This window comes from Mastigoproctus giganteus, chromosome 6, assembly GCF_048544385.1.
Source record: "Mastigoproctus giganteus isolate SK-2022 chromosome 6, ASM4854438v1, whole genome shotgun sequence".
In the NCBI taxonomy this organism is placed as follows: Eukaryota; Metazoa; Arthropoda; class Arachnida; order Uropygi; family Thelyphonidae; genus Mastigoproctus; species Mastigoproctus giganteus.
This window is the reverse complement of record NC_143580.1, coordinates 129,573,768-129,592,492: the sequence shown is the minus strand read 5'-3', so window position 1 is coordinate 129,592,492 and position 18,725 is coordinate 129,573,768. Positions and strand designations below refer to the sequence as shown.

Sequence of the window (18,725 nt, the reverse complement as noted above, 5' to 3'; positions counted from 1 at the left end):
TTGAAAACGAAATTATCAGCCGGAAGAAGGTGCAGAAGAAAATAAGTGATTACTGTATGTATTTTTCTTAAGATAAAGTCATAATATGCATAGCACAATTGTATGTATATTATTTACAAAAATATTGTGCAAAATCTGTATATAATTTAATTTAATTTTACATTAAACGTTTAACGATTTTTCTTTCTTTCTTTCTTTTTTTTTTCTCCCTCAGACTACTTGTTAGCGGACACTTCTCTCTAACGGACACATTTTCGTTCCCCATGGCTGTCCGTTAAAGGGAAGTTTCACTGTATTTTGTGGTCTATCACAGAATTATAATTCTTGCATATGCTATTATTTTTATTATTTTTTTTTTATTCAACTAAATTGCAACATTTTGGTGGGACATTACACTAATATTTTGTAATTTTTTCATAGTCCATTACATCATTATACATGTCTGTCACAGGACGATCTTTGTCTGCAATTTTTGTTGCACATGACAAGCCTATGGGTGGGGAGAGAAATGGTGGTATCATCTGTAATGTGAAATAGTACTTAATCAACTGCAATAAAGAGTTTTTAATGCAGGAAGTGCTCAACTTTTTGAATCAAACTTTAATACAGGTACAAACACCAGAAAACCTGTGCTTTTTTATTTGGTACTGTAATTGTTATATAAATTATTATTTATGAAACTAATTTATACAAATTATTAAAATATGCACTACTTTATCTAAAAAGAAAAAGCCAACAAGTGCAATCATTTTAAAGAACACTTACCCCCCCAAAAATTTTTATAATGTATGAAAGTATTGGAGTCTTCTAAAACATGCCTCCTGATGAAGGAAATGGTTTATCAAACTGACAGGAACTTGAAGGCTCTGATTCATCAGTGTTTTCGGGTGCATGGTTTTGTTCCCTGTCTGACTCAACTAAATTGATTTTGGAATAACAATTACATAAGCATCTTGTATTCTGAGTTTTTTTCTTGGAGACTGCAATATTTTCTGAATTATCAGTACAAAGAACAGATGAATGAAACTGATCTTCTTTGACTAGTACATAATGACACTCACAAGAACATTCTTTATATGTTTTTTTGGCATATTTATCACCACAGTTCTCAGTAAGCCTGCCACTGTTTTGCAGTTCTTGGGGTGTTGCCTGGTCACTTAACACTGGTGAAATATATTTAGATTCACAAACATTCCCTTCACTTTGGTCACTCTCATCCTCAAGGTTTATATCAAATGTTACCCACTGTTTTTCACTCAAATGTGCTGTATCGTCCACCACAATACATGAATTTCTTTTTATTGAATCATATGCAACTTGATCACTGGAGTCTGAAATAACATCAGTTGGTGTTTTCTGAAAATCACCTTCATCTCCTTGTGATCTTTTACGAAGACGAGGACTATGAAGACCTTCTTCGCAAAAATCTAGCCAACTTTTAGCATTTCCTTTCTTTGGACTTTTGGGCCTTGAAATAAACTGATCACCAGGAAGAGAAAGTCTAATTTTTTCAACTGCTGTATCTGGAGAGGGTAATGCAGACTGAATGAAAGCTTCTAAAGGAGCAATATTAATAGGTGTAGTGCTTCGTGGTCTTTCAATAGGTATGGTTGTTATTTCAAGTCTTTGACGGCGTGTTGGAGTTTTGATTTGGCTCCTTGCTGTTTCTAGAACAGGAGAATGGAATTCTATAGATGAATAGTCATCAAGTTCAATTGAATCTTGAGTCAAAAGTGTTTCAGCTTCATAATCTTCCTCACTACTCCTTTTTTGCAAACTACATTTTGTGGAATTTACTTCAAAAGTCAATTCTGACTCAGATGATTCATGATCTTCATCTGCAACTGATATGTGAGAATGCACATCATATGAGGTGCATTCGGGATAATCTGAAGACTCACTTTGTATATATGCTAAACCACTTTCTTTCACCTGATTTGTTGGATAAAATTTAGATGTATTGTTTATACTGTTCTCCTTGATTTCTGTTATGTCAGAGGAATCCCCATTTAAAATACATGAAGTGGTTTCTTTATCCACTGCAAATTTATTTGATATTTTATGATCATGAAATTTAATATTTTCATGTGCACTAATTACTGCTTCATCTGAAATTTGGTTATCTATTGTCTTTTTTACCTCTATGTGTGAATGTACGCTATCTACAGGAGTTCCTGGTGCACCTTTTTTAAAATCAGCAACAGTAATTACAGGCACTTCAGAAAGCTCAGCAGGTGACTGGGGAGGAGATGGTGTCACACTCTTTGGCGACTTTCTCCCTCCTATTTTAAATAGTGATAAAAATTTTCCCTTTTCTTTCTTTTTTGATTCATTTATTGCAGAATTACATTCTTTATATACTATCTCTGGATGATGACATTCCTGTATAACTGAAGCCCTCTTAGGAGACCCATGGGGTGAATGACTTTTCTGACTCCAACCATGGCTGTGAAATATATCTGTCCACGACCCTTTTCGTTGCGGTTCTCCACCCGAAGATTTTGCACTTTCATAAGTAGCCAAAAGTAATGAACTTGAGGAGCCCTTTTTCTGTTCACAACTTATACTTTTATCATCATCCCTTAAGGATCTAGTGAGAGATGATAAGGATCCTGCTTGCACACTTGGGGTTCTACTTTTGGCAACTTCGTAAGGAGTGATAGTAGACTGAGAATCAAAATCACTCTCAATTTGTGGTGTTGATGAAGTAGATGCTGTAAGGGTTTTTGGCGAAGATGCAGTACCAATAACACCTCTGGTTAAATCCAAATTTACAGAAGGTCTACTCTCGCGATTTCTACCAGTGGTGTGAATACCTTCTTGGGACACACGCTGACTGTCAGGACTTTCAAGTTCATCAGACGGTAAATCTTCAAAAGAAGCAAGAGGTGCAGGACCTGCTCTTACTTGTTTTGATGGGTAGCTACTTTTCTTCCCTTCAGCCATGAGGATTCTGTTCACCTATAAATGTCTGCATGCACTACAAACAGGACTCCTTCCCTCTTAGTTAAGAATAACTCTTCTTCTCCATTATCCTGAAAATTAAAAAAAAAATAGAAAAAAAGAAAATTGATAAGGTCACATAAAAATATATTCATTTCCCTTATATTACACAGATGAATTTTCCTTTTTATAAATAATCAAATCAAATCAAATCAATAAAATATTAATGAAACCACAAACAATAATTTAAACATAATGTGTATTTACTTTAACTCTTAAATGAATAAACATGCAAAGCTATCCTCCAATGCTATTTACTTGTTTGTTATGAAGGTCAAGCATAGTTTCTGCTTTGAACTTAAGCAGCAGGGGCACATATTTAAATGCATAGGGAAGAAAGTGCCAGTGCCTGCACACATCTTGCAAAACAGCTGATGTTAGTGATGGTGTGAGGATTATCTGGCAGTGCACTGATAGCAGTTTTCTTAATAAGTGCAACTTTCTTTAGTATATAATAATTTATTACATTAATATAACCCTTACAGTGTAACAGACATCTGTCGTTTATAAATTTCAGTTAATTACTGTGTGAAAAGAGCCAATTTTCCATATTTACACCTGAAAAGTGTGCATTGATGTTCACTTTCATTGACATGATTATAAATTGAAATGTGAGCATTAGCGCTTGCATTTCAATTTACAATTAAAAATATGGAAAATATTAAGTTACTTGATAATAACACTGGAAGGTACATCAAAACAAAGGACATACATTTGTCATATGTGAAAAGTGCAGTCTTTACCTGAGCAAGAACAAAATTGGCTTCAAAGTTAATTAGGCACAATAACACTTTTTTACACAACTACTTTTGTAAATTTGATTTCATCTCAAAAAATACATTGAATTACAGTGTTTAAATTAAATTTTTAAAAAAAGGAAAAAAAACTTCTATAACCACAATTAACCACTATAACCCTGCCAAAGTTCATATTCCAGTGTTTCAAAGAAATCTCTGCTATAATTGCAAATTGTACAGTAGCATAAAATTAATTGCTTTCTGAAATCAATTATAATTAACTAGCAACATAATGTATGTTGTTTCAATGTATATTTTTTGGAACTGGTGACAGAGTAACAAAATAAGAGGTTTTGAATAAAAGCAAAGAATAAAAAAATTTGAAATATCAACTGTTTGCCATAAAGTCAATTTTTATTTTTTCTATGATACAAAACCAATCCTAAACCTACCAGAAAAAAATTCATCACTTAAAAAAAACTGTGCACTTAAGGGTAAATAAATTGTTAAACATCATATTCCCAGTGTAACATTGAACATACCAATTTGCCTCAATGCAGAGCTTAATCCATTTCCACAAAGGGCCCTATCAGAAAGGGCAACAGCTTTGGAGTAGGCTGGATCTTTCAGGTGGCAATGCTGCTAAAACAGCTGCCCTGATATTGCACAAACAAATAAACAACACTAATGTTAAGAAGTACAAGTGTTATTTATTTGTAATGTTATTGGTATTATTAATGGTAATGTAGAAAAAAATAAGGAAGCAAAGTGCATTACAGCAACATTCACTCATTCAACTTCCATTCTCTGGAACAACCTTTCTTCATACGTATTTCCTGAAAATCACATTCGACAGAAGTTCAAATCTTATGTCAACAAATATCTTCTTTCATCTTTTCAACCTTCAACTCATGCACAGTACTAAGTACTATAGGTTCTAATACCTCTCTTGTTTGGGGTTTTCATATTAAAAAAATAAATAAACAGCGAAAAAAAAATTTGTTACCCAATCCGCTTCATTCCTTCTGTAGTTAATGGGATGGTTATGTGGAAGGAGACAATGAGTATTTAAAAACATAATCAAACTATCCACTTTCACAATACTACATAAAAGTTTATTCCAACAATCAATTACTCTCTGGCTGAATGCTGCACTTCTATTTTACAACTATCCTTCTTCAATTTAAATTTATGTCATTTTAGCATTAGCATCAGTAGAGGCATATGATGCAAGAAAACAAGCTTATATAGCATCAGACAAAAAAAAAACGCTACCATTTCACCCATTCATTCACTCCAAGTGTTTGTTTGTTTTTTTTTAGTTCTGCCTTGCACTTATTTAAGTTGTTGACTTTCTGCACATCTATTCCACAATTGTCTTTCCTCAATCTGAATTTATGTAACCTCAGATGAGTAATCTGAACAAGAGGAAGAATCCCATTAGCATTGAGCTTGTTCAAACCATTCAAGCCTTATACACCTCAATTAGATCACCTCCCAGATACCTAGTCTCCAGAAGCTGCAATTTGCAGAACTTAAATCTTTCTTGGTAACAACAACCCTTTGTTCAACCCACCAATCTCATTGCCCTCCTCTGTACTTGTTCCAGCAGCTCTACATCATTCCTAAAATGAGGACTACAGACATGTATACAGCACTCAAGCTGTGGCACTCACCATTGTCTTATACAAGGGAACAATTACCCCCTTATCCTTGCTATCAAAATTCCAGTATATCATTGACAAGATATCATGAGCTACTCTTGCAGCCTATCTGCGCTGCTCAGAAAACTTCATATCTGACTGCACAATTACCCCAGGTCCTTTTCATTCTCCACTACCCTGAGTGTAGCACAACCCAGTTGATACATTACTCTGGGGTTACTGCTATCCATAGGCATTTACATTTGTCAATGTTAAACTTCAGTTGCCACCTCTCAGCCCATCTGCTCAACTTTTCCAGATCCTGTTGCATTATTGTCATTAAGAACCCTGTAACCTTCGTATTGTGTGCAAACTTGAACATTAACCCTGATATACCTTTATCAATATCCTTGATAAATACTGAAAACAACAATGGGCCCAACATCGAACCCTAGGGGACTCCACTAATAACATAAGTTCACAACCCCAGGTCCTGAGCTGAATATCATCATTCTTCTCTTTCTTTGTGATTCCCCCCCCCCATCTCTCTCTCTCTCTCTCTCTCCCTCAGAGTAACTTGGGAAGTTTTTTTTTTTGGCTGGTGCAGCATAAGCCTCAGGCTTCCTTGCACCATATGGATAATAATAATAATAATAATAATAATAATAATAATAATAATAAGAGCAGTGTCCACTGATATTACCATTCTCTGGCTTCTCCCGCTAAATCATCCCTTTATCCATAGCAGCAATTTACCCTTAATGCCATACTGCTCCAATTTGAATAGTAGTCTTCCATGTGCAACAGTATCGAAAGCTTTCCTAAAATCCAAGTATATTATATCAAAATTATTATTTATTTATTTTTTTTTTTGATTTGGTAGTTGTTGGCGCATCGGCTTCTGTGGCCATATTGCACCTCCCAAGGTTTTTGCAGTACTTTGATCCAAGCCCGAGGCGGGAATCGAACCCGCGACCTTTGGGTTGCCGGGCAGGTACTTTACCCACTCAGCTAGCCCGGTCGGCTTATCAAAATTATATTTTGCATCCAGTTCCTTTGTGACCAGACATAGTATCCAATCAAATGTTTCAGATAAGACTTCCCCTTAACAAACCCATGCTTTGTCTGAACTACAACTGTAGTATTGTCTAGATGATCCTGCATCGCTTCCTTAAACAGTGGCTCCATTATTTTCCCTGGAACTGAAGTAATTATTCGTGTCACCCTTTGATCCCCCTTTGTGAATTGGGGACATATTTACACATCTCCACTCTATGGGGACCTCCCCCAAGTGAAAAGAAGCTTTCATAATTATGGCTAAGGGTTTGCTTACTTCCTTTGCTGCTTCCTTTAAAATAACTGGATAGATCCCATCCACCACAGGTGCCTTTCTTATGTTCTCCTCCACTTTACTCTCAGTTATTACAAAATTATTTAGCTTTCTACCAGAGTTTGATAAGCTTCTGGCCTCCACTTTGCTACGGACCTCCTCATGTGTGAATGTATATACAAAATACTCATTCAGTTTGTCAGCTCCCTCAGTAGGTTCATTAACAATCAAATCGTTGATATCAAATGAACCATTCTGATTCATCACCTTCCTTCTAGCTTACATAAGTAAAGAAGTCATTACTGTTTTTCTTTGCATTGCATGCCAAAAATAATGCTCTTAATCTGCCTTTGCTTGCATAATTGTGCAAATTTTATTTGAGAAAATATTATGCGACTACGATGGACTGAGACAGTATTTAAATTCTATACAGTGGGACCAACTGATGATGTTACCAACAGCAAATTCAAAATGGGAAGCATTCAAAGAACTTATCTTGGAAGCTACTAGGCTTTACATACCAACTAAGACATATTGTTCAAGGTTTAGGCCTAAGTGGATGTCAGATGAACTAATGAGACATACGGCAGAGAAGAAAAATGCATGGGATACATACAAATTAACACATGACACAGAAGCCTATGATAGATACAAGTTCATCTGTAACCAAGTTACAAAGGAGGTTAGGCAGGCGAAGGCAGATTACGAGAAATCTTTGGCAAGGGATGCAAAGAAAAACAGCAAAGAGTTCTTTGCTTATGTAAACTCTAGAAGGAAGGGGATGAATCAGATTGGTCCACTTGATATCGATGGGTCAACTGTTGATGATCCTGCTCAGGTAGCTAACAAACTAAATGAATATTTTGCATCGACATTCACACATGAGGAGTTATTCAGCAAGGGGAATGCCAGAGGTGTATTCAACTCTGGCAGTAAGCTAGAGAATCTTGTCATAACTGAGAGTAAAGTGGAGGAGAAATTGCTGAAGATAAATACAAGAAAGGCACCTGGGGTGGATGGGATCTATCCAGCTATATTAAAGGAGCCAGCGAAGGAAGTAAGCAAACCCTTAGACATAATTATGAGAGCTTCCTTGGACTCAGGGGAAGTACCCATGGACTGGAGACAAAGGAAGATCAAAAGGGGACACAAGTAATTATAGACCTGTTAGTTTAACTTCTGTTCCAGGAAAATTAATGGAGGCACTGGTTAAAGAAGCACTGCAGGATCATCTAGACAAGACTTCAGTTATAGCTGGAACACAGCATGGTTTTGTTAAGGGGTCTTGCCTGACCAATTTGATTGGATACTATGATGCAGTCACAAAAGAACTGGATGCAGGGAATAACTCTGATATTATATACTTGGATCTTAGAAAGGCTTTTGATACTGTTGCACATGGAAGACTGCTGCACAAATTGGAGCAGTGTGGCATTGGAGGCAAATTGCTGCTATGGATAAAGGGGTGGTGAGGGGGGGAAGACAGAGAGTGGTAATCAATGGACACTGCTCATCGTGGACTAATGTTATTAGTGGAGTCCCTCAGGGTTCAGTATTGGGTCCATTATTGTTTTCTGTATTTATAAATGTCACTGATGATGGTATATCAAGCTTAATGTCCAATTTTGCAGACGATACGAAGGTTGGCAGGGTTGTCAAGGACACTACTGACACTATGCTACTGCAACAGGATCTGGAAAGGTTGAGCAGATGGGCTGAGAGGTGGCAAATGAAGTTTAACATTGACAAATGTAAAGTACTACATACGGGAAACAGCAACTCCAGAGCAATGTATCAACTCTGTGGTACAACACTGACAGTGGTAGAGAATGAAAGGGACCTGGGGGTGGTTGTGCAGGCAGATATGAAGTTTTCTGAGCAGTGCAGACGGGCTGCAAGAGTAGCTCATGGTGTATTGTCGATGATATATAGGAATTTTTCTAGCAGGGATAAGGAGGTGATTATTCCCTTGTATAAGGCAATGGTCAGACCACACCTAGAGTACTGTATACAGGTCTGGATGCCTCATTTCAAGAAGGATGTAGAGATGCTGGAACGAGTACAGAGAAGGGCAACAAGATTAGTGAATTGGTGCTTTTACGAAGAAAGGCTTAAGTTTTGCAAATTACAGTGTCTGGAAACTAGGCACCGGCAAGGTGATCTGATAGAGGTGTATAAAGCCTTGAATGGTTTGAGCATGCTCAATGCTGATGGGATTCTTCCTCTTGCTCAGAATAATCACCTGAGAGGGCATAAATTCAAATTGAGGAAAGACGTGAGGAAATTTGCCTTTAGTGAGCGGGTGATTGGTTGGTGGAACAGACTTCCATCCCTTGTCGTGGAAGTTGATAGCCTAAATAAGTTTAAGGCTCAGCTGGACAGGTATTTCGAACGAACAGAGGGGTGAAGTGGAAGTGGTTATTTTTTATTTAATTTTATTTTATTAAAATAAATAAATACATTTATTTATTTATTTATTTTTTTTTTTTTTTTTTGGCTGATGCTGTATAAGCTTGCTTTCTTGCATCAAATGCCTCTACTAATGCTAATGCTATTTTTTACTCTATCAGAATTCAGTCTACAATCCTTTTAAAGCCTTAACCCTTAAATTACTTCACATACAGATAAAATATAGAATCACAGACCTCGGTGGAAATAATTTCCTTCTGTGCTCTAACTAACCTTGTTCTTCTTTGCACCCTTTCAACAGTTGCATGTCCATTCTAAAATGAGGTTTCCAATGTATGCAGTATTTCAGATGTGATCTACCCATTCCTTTATAGATCAAATACCAGAACCTTATGAGATGTTCTAGCAACCTAGCTGCACTGCTCACATAGCTTCACATCAGACTACAATTACCCTTAAGAATTTTTCCTTATCAACAACCTCTGTTTGGTGCTACCTAATTGGTATGTAATACTGGGATTACTGCTACCCAAATGGAGTACTTTGCATTTATCTATTCAGGTTTATGTTAAACCTCAATTGCCATTTTCCAAACAATCTGTCTTGTTAATGTAGATTGTGAAATCATCATCAGCCATTTTCAATTCACTGCAGGATGAAGGCCACTCCAGCAACCTTCCAGTTACTTCTGTTTGCGCAATGGCCATCCATTTACTATCCACAAACTCATGAATTTCATTTTTTCCATCTCCGCCTTTGTCTTCCAGGTTTTCTTCTAGCTCCTCTTGGGTACCATTCTGTTATTTTCTTAGTCCATCTGTCATCATATCTTTGAGCTATATGTCCTGCTCAATACCATTTTAGTTCTATAGTTTTGATAAGAATGTCCTTTACTTCAGTTTGCTGCCTAATCCATGTGTTTTTCTTCTTATCTAATAGACTGTTCCCAATACAATTCGTTCCATTCTTCACTATGTAGTTCTCGGTTTCTCTTCCATTCTTTTGGTGAGTGCCCAAGTTTCACTTCCATAAGTCATGGTGGGGAGAATACATTGGTTCATTATTTTACGTTTCAGACAAATTGGGATATTGCTTCTCAGTATGTGACTATATTTCCTGAATGCTATCCATCCAAAATTTATTCTTCTCTTGACTTCCAGCCATTTATCATTATTACAGCTAATGTCCCAGATAAGTATATGACTCCAGCTTTTCAATTATTGCTCCTTCAATGATTATATCCCTTTCTGTGGCTTACTTGTTCATCATTACTTTTGTTTTAGCCATATTCATCTTTAGTCCAAAATCCTTACTAACTCTGCATAATTGATTAAGATTTTCCTCTAATTCTTTGGGATCGTGGCTTATGACCACAATTCGTAAGAGGTTTAGGTACTCTCCATTCACATTGACTCCTTTCTGCAATCAGTCTAATTTTCTGAAAGCTTCCTCAAAGGCAGTAGTAAACAATTTCGGGGATATTGTGTCTGCTTGTCGAACTCCTTTCTCAATTTTAAATTTACTACTGTCTTTGTCTAGTCTAATAAAGGAGGTAGTATTTTCATATATTTTCTTCAAAATCATAATATATGGGGTATCTATACCTTGTCTTTCCAGTGCCCGAAACATTGCCTTATGCTGTATAGAGTCAAATGCCTTTTCATAATCCACAAATGCCAGACATAATGGTGTTTTATATTCATTTTCTTTCTATATTGGTTGTGATATTATGTGAAGGTGATCCATAGTTGAGAATCTTGTCCTAAAACCAGCTTGCTCTTTCGGTTGATTCTGATCAAGTATTTTCTAATCGGTTAGTAATGACCCTTGTGAAAAACTTGTAGATGTGGGATAACAAGTTAACTGGTCTATAATTTACAATTTATCTCTTTTCTTATGCAGCAAAACTATGATTGCATTATTCCACTCCTTAGATGTCACACCTTTTCTAATGCAATTTGTGAAGAGTCTTGCCAGTTTTTGTGTCATGTCTCTTCCTCCCAATTTTAACAATACAGTAATTTCATCTTCTCCCCACGGCTTTCTGATTCTTCAAAGCATGTTCTACCTCATCAGGAAGGATATCGGGTATATCATATGAGTTACTAATTTGTGACCTATCTTGCCCACTGTTGGCATCATTCCCTCGCTCCTTGTATAATTCTCTATAATAGTGTTCTGCTATTTGAATTATGCCTTCTCTGCTATTTATAAGTATGCCATTGCTATTCTTCAGTTTCATTTGTCCTTCTGTATTACTGCTCATGGCTGCTGATTTAAATCCTTTGTTTTCCCTTAATACTTGTTCTACTTTTCTTGCGTTAAATTTTCTTATGTCCTCTCTGAGTCTCTTTCTAATGGCTTTGCATAACTCAGTATACTCGATTTTCTCCTTGTCAGTGTTTTTCTTGCCCTTCATTTGTCATCTTCTATTCATCATGACAAGTGTTTCTTGACTAATTTTTTCTTCTTTGGATTTCTTCTTACCTATAGATTTCTTGGGCTTTATCATTTTCAGAAAGTTGTAATATTCCTCGTCGATATCTTGGTCTTAGGCAGTCTGCAGAAGCTGAAACTTGTTCTTAAGTTCCAGTACATACTGCTTTTTCTCCTCTTCTGTTATCTTAAAGACCTTTGTATTATTTACTGAAGTCAGTTTTTTCCTTTCTTTTCTTACATCTATATCGTGTTCATCTCACCATTCTGTGATCACTTCCAACATTTCCTTGTTCAGGACTGTAACATCATTCACGATATATCTTCTGTTAGTGAGGATGAAGTCAATTTCATTAGTTGTTAATCCATTTGGGCTCTTCCATGTCCACTTTCTGTTCACCCTTTTCTTGAAAAAAGTGTTCATTACTGACAATCCTTGAGATTCTGCAAATTCCAGAAGTCTTTCATTTCTTTCAACAATTCCAAAATTTCCTATAGTTCCCCTTTCTGCGCTGTTTTGTCTCTTTCCAACCTTAGCATTGAAGTCCCCCATAAAAATAGTGTAGTGAGTTTTCTGTTCATCTAGAAGAATCTCAATTTCGGTGTACATTTCTTCAACCTCTTCATCATCATGGCTCGATGTTGGTGCATAAATCATTATAACCTTAGAAATCCTGAGTAGCAGTCTTGAAGTGAAAAGACCTTCGCTCCTTTCACTGTTTCCATTGGTGTACAGCAGATTTCCACTTGATAAACTTATAAGTGATTTATTTCTTCTTCTTGTTTCAGCAAAACCGATGATATTCCACTTCACATTTTCTACTTCCTTTTCCAGCTCTAATATCCTGTCTTCCCCGATCAGCGAGCTTACGTTGTAACAGGCCAAGTTCAGTTTCCGTGATCATGAAATAGTATGCCGTAATTAATATCACAGCATGCTATTTCAAGATTTTTCACTGGGTATACCTTCAGAGTTCAGAAAACTGCTAGCTGGGGTGGCAGATAATATAGATATGAATTTATCTGATGCTTGCATCAAAGTAATGCTTCACATATCAAAATTGTTGTTTTTTGCCCCAATAAGTTAGACATCTTAAAGGTATGTGATGTTTCAAATAAATGTAAAGCTCATGCTAGGAAAACAAGCTTAAATAACTATAAGAGGCGTACCAGGATGTAAACTATAGAAGAATGCTTACCCTTAACGTTTTACCCGTAATGTCAGGAGTGTTGTTAATAAAACAAGTGAATTTGAAATCCTGGTTATAACTAATGTTGACAATAAACTCAACAAAAACAAGGTGTCACCTGGAAATAAGGATGATGAGTTTCACTAAGGTATATACAATATATTTAGGAAAAACAGAGGAAGGAAAGAGTGGCTGATGTTGTTATTTGGTTTTTAGGAGCATTAGCAAATAAGGCCATATTGCTCTTGGAATATGCGGTGGTCATTCCCTGACCTTTCCACAAACTCCGTTTCTGGTGGTGATGGGCTCGAACCCTAGTCTAATCAAGAAGTGTGTGTTATGCACTGCTGCTCCTTCCCACCTGGCTACGGAGGCGCCGGAAGGAGTGGTGGGATCATGCTTCTTATCAAAAGCAGCCTGAGTGTGAAGAGAGCTTTTGCAGATTCAAATGTTATGTGCCAGCAGACAATGTGAGATGTGAATTAGCTGGAAGCAAGGACTTCTGGCTGTGAAGGAACAGTAGTGTTCATTTTTTTCATAGCACAATAAAGGGGGAAAAAATGTTCTTGTTTATACTCAAGCACGACCACCAGGTCAGTGCAGGCTAGGGAGAGTAATCTACAGACCAGAAGATCATAATGGGTATGATATGTCTCTATATGTAGATAGAATCGGCAAAAAAGTGTAAGTGTCTGATTATACCCTTAGAAATAATTAAGAAATAAGAAATTAGAAATAAGAGAGCTTCCTTGGACACAGGGAAGGTCCCCATGGAATGGAGATGTGCAAATGTGTCCCAATTTCACAAAGGGGATCAAAGGGTGACACGAGCAATTAGAGACATGTCAGTTTAACTTCTGTTCCAGGGAAATTAATGGAGTCTCTGGTTAAATAAGTAATGCAGGACCATCTTGACAAGACTGCAGTTATAGTTCAGACACAGCATGGGTTTAAGGGAAAGTCTTGTCTGACCAATTTGATTGGATATTATGATGTGGTCACAAAGAAACAGGAAACAAAAAATATTTTTGATGTAATATACTTTGATTTTAGGAAAGCTTTTGATACTGTTACACATGGAAGACTACTGTACCAATTGGAGCAGTATGGCATTACATAATAGCAAATTGCTGCTATGGATAAAGGGGTGGTTTATTGGAAGAAAACAGAGGGTAGCAATCAATGGACACTGCTCTTTGTGGAGTCTCCCAGGATTCAGTGTTGGGCCCATTGTTGTTTTCTGTATTTATTAATGATATTGACGAAGGTATATAATGACAGTACTCTACTGCAATAGGATCTAGAAAAATAGAGCAGATGAGCTGAAAGATGGTAACTGAAGTTTAACATTGACAAATGCAAAGTACTACATATGGGTAGCAGTAACCCCAAAGTAACATATCAACTGTGTGGTACTACACTCAGGGTAGTGGAGAATTAAAAAAGACCTGGGGGTAATTGTGCAGTCAGATATCAAATTTTCTGAGCAGTGAAGACAGTGAGAAAGAGTAACTCATGGTGTCTTCTCAATGATATACAGGAATGTTTCTAGCAGGGATTAGGAGATGATTATCCCCTTGTATAAGGCAATGGTCACGCTACACCTTGAGCACTATATACAGGTCTGGAGGCCTCATTTTAGGAAGGATGTAGAGGTGCTAGAACAAGTACAGAGAAAGGCAACAAGATTGGTGAATGGAAGGAAGGCTTGCTCTGATGAAGAACGGCTTAAGTTTTGCAAATTGCAGTGTCTGGGGATTAGGCACCTCCGAGGGGATCTGATTTAGGTGTATAAGGCCTTGAATGGTTTGAGCAAGCTCAATGCTAATGGGATTCTTCCTCTTGCCCAGATTAATCGCCTGAGGGGGACATAAATTCAAATTGAGTAAGATTTGTCTTCAGACAGCGGGTGGTTGATCGCTCGAACTAACTCCCACCTGTTGCTATGGAAGTTGACAGCTTAAATAAATTCAAAGCAGAACGAGACAAACATTTGAAATGAATGAATGGGTGAAATGGGAAGGGGTGGTTTTTTGGGTTTTTTTTTTTTTTTGGCAGATGCTGTATAAGCTTGTTTTCTTGCATTATATGCCTCTACTAATGCTAATGATTGGCAATTTCAATTTACACCTAATTGATTGAAGTAAGTGAGAGGAAACTCACCATGGGATTCAAAATTTTAAAATAAAATAGGTTAGGTTAGAAGGTTAGGTTAAAATAAAATAGGTTAGGTCTTCTTATAAAAGACTGTTAGAAGAAACTAGAGGTAAGAATAGTCTAGACTTGATCATTACTTACAAATCAGTTGTATCACAGGGCTCACAGTAGAGGAACCATTGGCAGGAAAGGATAATGCAGTCATTACGTGGAAGATAAAGAAAGATGTTTCAGCTGTTAACAGTGAAGGCATGAGTTTTAATATCAGGAAAGGGAACTACAACAGATAAAATGCTACATGACATCAATCAATTGAGCAAATTATAGGTAGGTGGCTACCATACAATGATGGAATACTTTTAAAGCAATAGTCACAGATGCCATGAATGCATATACAGGGTGATTCACTACCAGTGTGACAAACTTGCAGGAGGTGTAGGGGGCACAAAGACAAATGGGAATCACATAGCATTGCAGGGTCCGAAATGTCTTCATCATGCGGTAGAGGACGTTGAACGGGAGGTCGCGTGAACAGCGATCCCGCTGGAAGGTTACGTGAGACTAGTTGTTTCACGAGAGGTACCATGAATCGAGAGCGAACGACGAGGACGCCAGACAATGAGGAGAATGTCCTACGTCTTGCAGAAGGCAATCTGAGTACGAGTACTCGAGTGATAGGCCAACGATTGGGTATTTCCCAATCCACTGTATGGAGGATACTGTCAACAAACCAAATGAGTTCATACCATCTGCAATGCGTCCAATCATTGGAGCCTGCAGATTATCCACTCCGGAGGACTTTTGCTACTTGGTTTCTTCAACAGAAATGGTTCACAAATGCTGACTTCCAGCGGGATCGCTGTTCACGTGACCTCCCGTTCGACATCCTCTACTGCATGACGAAGGCATTTCGGACCCTGCAATGCTATGTGATTCCGATTCGTCTTTGTGCCCCCTACACCTCCTGCAAGTTTGTCGCACTGGTAGTGAACCACCCTGTATATACCATTATCAAAATATAGCACAAGAAGGATGCCACGATGGATGGTAAGTTACAGAAGAAAAAAATGGCTTGGAAAGTTACAGAGCTATGAAAAGTACTGAAGCCTACAACAGCTGTTGTTGTTGTTGTTGTTGTTTGGTTTTTAGGAGCATTAGCAACTAAGGCCATATTGCTCCGGGATATGCGGTGGTCAGTCCCTGACCTTTCCGCATCCTCCGTATTTGGTGGTGACGGGCTCGAACCCCGGTCTAATCAAGAAGCGTGTGCTGCACACTGCTGCTCCTTCCCACCTGGCTACGGAGGCGCCGCCTACAACAGCTACAAGGTTAATCTGCAAGAGTACCAAGGAAAGGTTATAATGGCAAAGTGTATGACAAAGCACTGGCTGAAAGAACAGACAAGACGTTTTTCAGGTATGTGAATAGAGAGAAGAAGAAAACGAATCAGACTGGACTGTTATGTAATGGGTAAGCGAAAGTCTTAGATAACCCAGCTGGTGTTAATGATGAACTGAATGGGCACTTCACACCAATTTTTACCAATAAAAGATACAACATGGTGTTGTATCTTTTAGGGCTGTACGACTGTGGGTAAGATATGTGAAATTAGCAATTTCAAAATTACAGATGATTGTTTATTAGAAAAAAATTTTGAGCCATAAAGGAAGTAAGCCTCCTGGCATGTATCGAGCAATTTTGAAAGAAGCAGCAAGAGAATTCACTGAACTAGGTTTAATTATAAGGGCATGGCTGCACTCCAAAGAGATTCCTTTGGACTGGAGAAGTTTCTAAGTATTGCCAATACATAGAGGTGTCTCTCTACAAGTGAAGTGAACAACTGCAGATCAGTTAGTCTGCTTTCACTGGTTAGGAAAATTCTGGAGGCAATGATTAGAAGTGCAATCCAGGGACATTTAGATGTAAATGGCATTCTGAAGAACACATCATGATTTTGTTATGGAAAAATTATGTTTAACTATCCTGATTAACTGATTTGACACAGTTACTCACGAAATGGATATAGGAAATAAAAATATATACCTTATTTTATATATATGTACATAAATTAATAAGTTGTAAAAAGTTAAAAACAGTTGACACATTTTCATTGTCAGATAAAATCTGACTGAGCATATAAGGCTCAGTCAGATGGCTAAAAGTAGTAAAATGTGATTCATTAAAAATCAATTAAAATATGTTTAAGAGATAGAACACTGTCACAGGACTCACACCTAAGAGGATCATCAGCCTCAGCAAAAAAGAAATGTGTAAGATGACTGTGTCCTATTAGGAGTCGAGCAAGAACAACTTCCTTTTTCATGATTCTGCATATAGACTGTCTATGTGCAGGAATCATGGGCAGGCTACGCAATTACAGGCAGGCAGGCTTTATCTGATGTAATTCATTTATATTCTGTCTATTCCATGAATCTGCCATTAGGAAAATATCTTGTGTATTACAGTAGAACAATATTAAGAAGTTTTCCAAAGGAATGGAGGTTTAGAACGTCTTAAGAGGGAAAACTTCTTTAGAAGAGAATATGACCTACAGGTATTAAGTACACAAATAAAAATGAAACGATTACCTTAATAAAACCCATTTCTGTGGCAAAAAGCTAATCATGTGAATTGTAGAAAAAAAATTGTCATTTAATGCAGAACAATATTTATTAGTCATAATTTAACAAGATTTCAAAATTATAAAGAGGATATAAGATGAGAAGAAAGGTAATGAAAATGATAAAAATCAATTACAATAATTAAAATATATTACAAAAAATAATAAAAAATGTTTATAATTTTTTCAAGTAGCTAGAAAAGATAAGTATCCAGAGAAGACTGCTTCAAATATTTTGGGGAGAGAAAAAATTAATTTCCCTAACACATGTCAACACTGACTCAGGAACATCGGACACACTAAGAATGAATTGATGCACTGAAGAGAAGCCAATCATTGCATCTCAGAACGTTGGTACAGTAGGCTTATCTTTTTGTTCAAACTAACTATCAGTCTTGTTTTGATCTTCATTGCAAATATCCTCAATACTTTGCAATTCACATGTGATATAAATGAAAACAATTACAATACGTCACTTTCATTATATCAAAATGTTTATATTGTTTAATATTTTTTAAATATAGAAATAAAGAATTTCTATATTTAAAAAATATATTAAGTGGGAAAACATTATAAAATACACTGTATTCTTTAGCATGTACTTTTTATGCGAGAAAATGTTTTAGTTGGGAAACTTCTTACACGGAAAAATAATAGATTACAATACACAGAGTTGAAATTGGGAATTACTCGGATAATTTCTTATCCGAGTTCTACTGTATTTGTCTGTAGTCTGTAAACTAACAGGCTGCAATTATTAGCGAGAATTAGCTAGGAATCTGGCAGAAATGGACAGAGAAGTGGATTCACGTTCATAGAGTGGACCATCTGCTGGACTCAAGACAAAACTGGATGAGGGTTTTATCTCACTGATAATAAATCCTGTAATACACTCAAAGAATCAGAATATAAAATGACAGTGGGTAAAATGACAGTGGGTACTGGCCTTGGATCATATCAGTGATTTGAGGCTAACTCAGCATGCAGCTCTGCAGTAAATATGCTACATCCAGGAAGAATCTGCTTGGATATTATAGTGTCTGGAAAGACAGCAGCAGCAGATTATACATATGATTCCGACTCAAGATGTCTAAACTAGCAAGAAGTCAGCATGTTCAGCTTAACATACTGAACAGAGCTACAGGTATACAGATGATGGAGACCATGACTTTCCCCAGTTTCTCACATTCTGGTGTGCGA

At 36.9% G+C, this 18,725-nt stretch overlaps 1 protein-coding gene across 2 annotated transcripts in view; it reads right to left on the bottom strand.

Moving 5' to 3' along the window:
- Positions 1-775: 775 nt before the first annotated feature.
- The window catches only part of LOC150084575 (uncharacterized), a 113,530-nt gene continuing 95,580 nt past the window's right edge, over positions 776-18,725 (bottom strand). For both annotated transcript variants that reach the window (XM_090375337.1, XM_090375338.1), the window contains exon 3: positions 776-3,035. In XM_090375337.1, the coding sequence (XP_090231463.1) occupies positions 808-2,946 (2,139 nt within the window). In that variant the 5' untranslated portion in view covers positions 2,947-3,035 and the 3' untranslated portion in view covers positions 776-807. The remainder of the gene's footprint in view (positions 3,036-18,725) is intronic.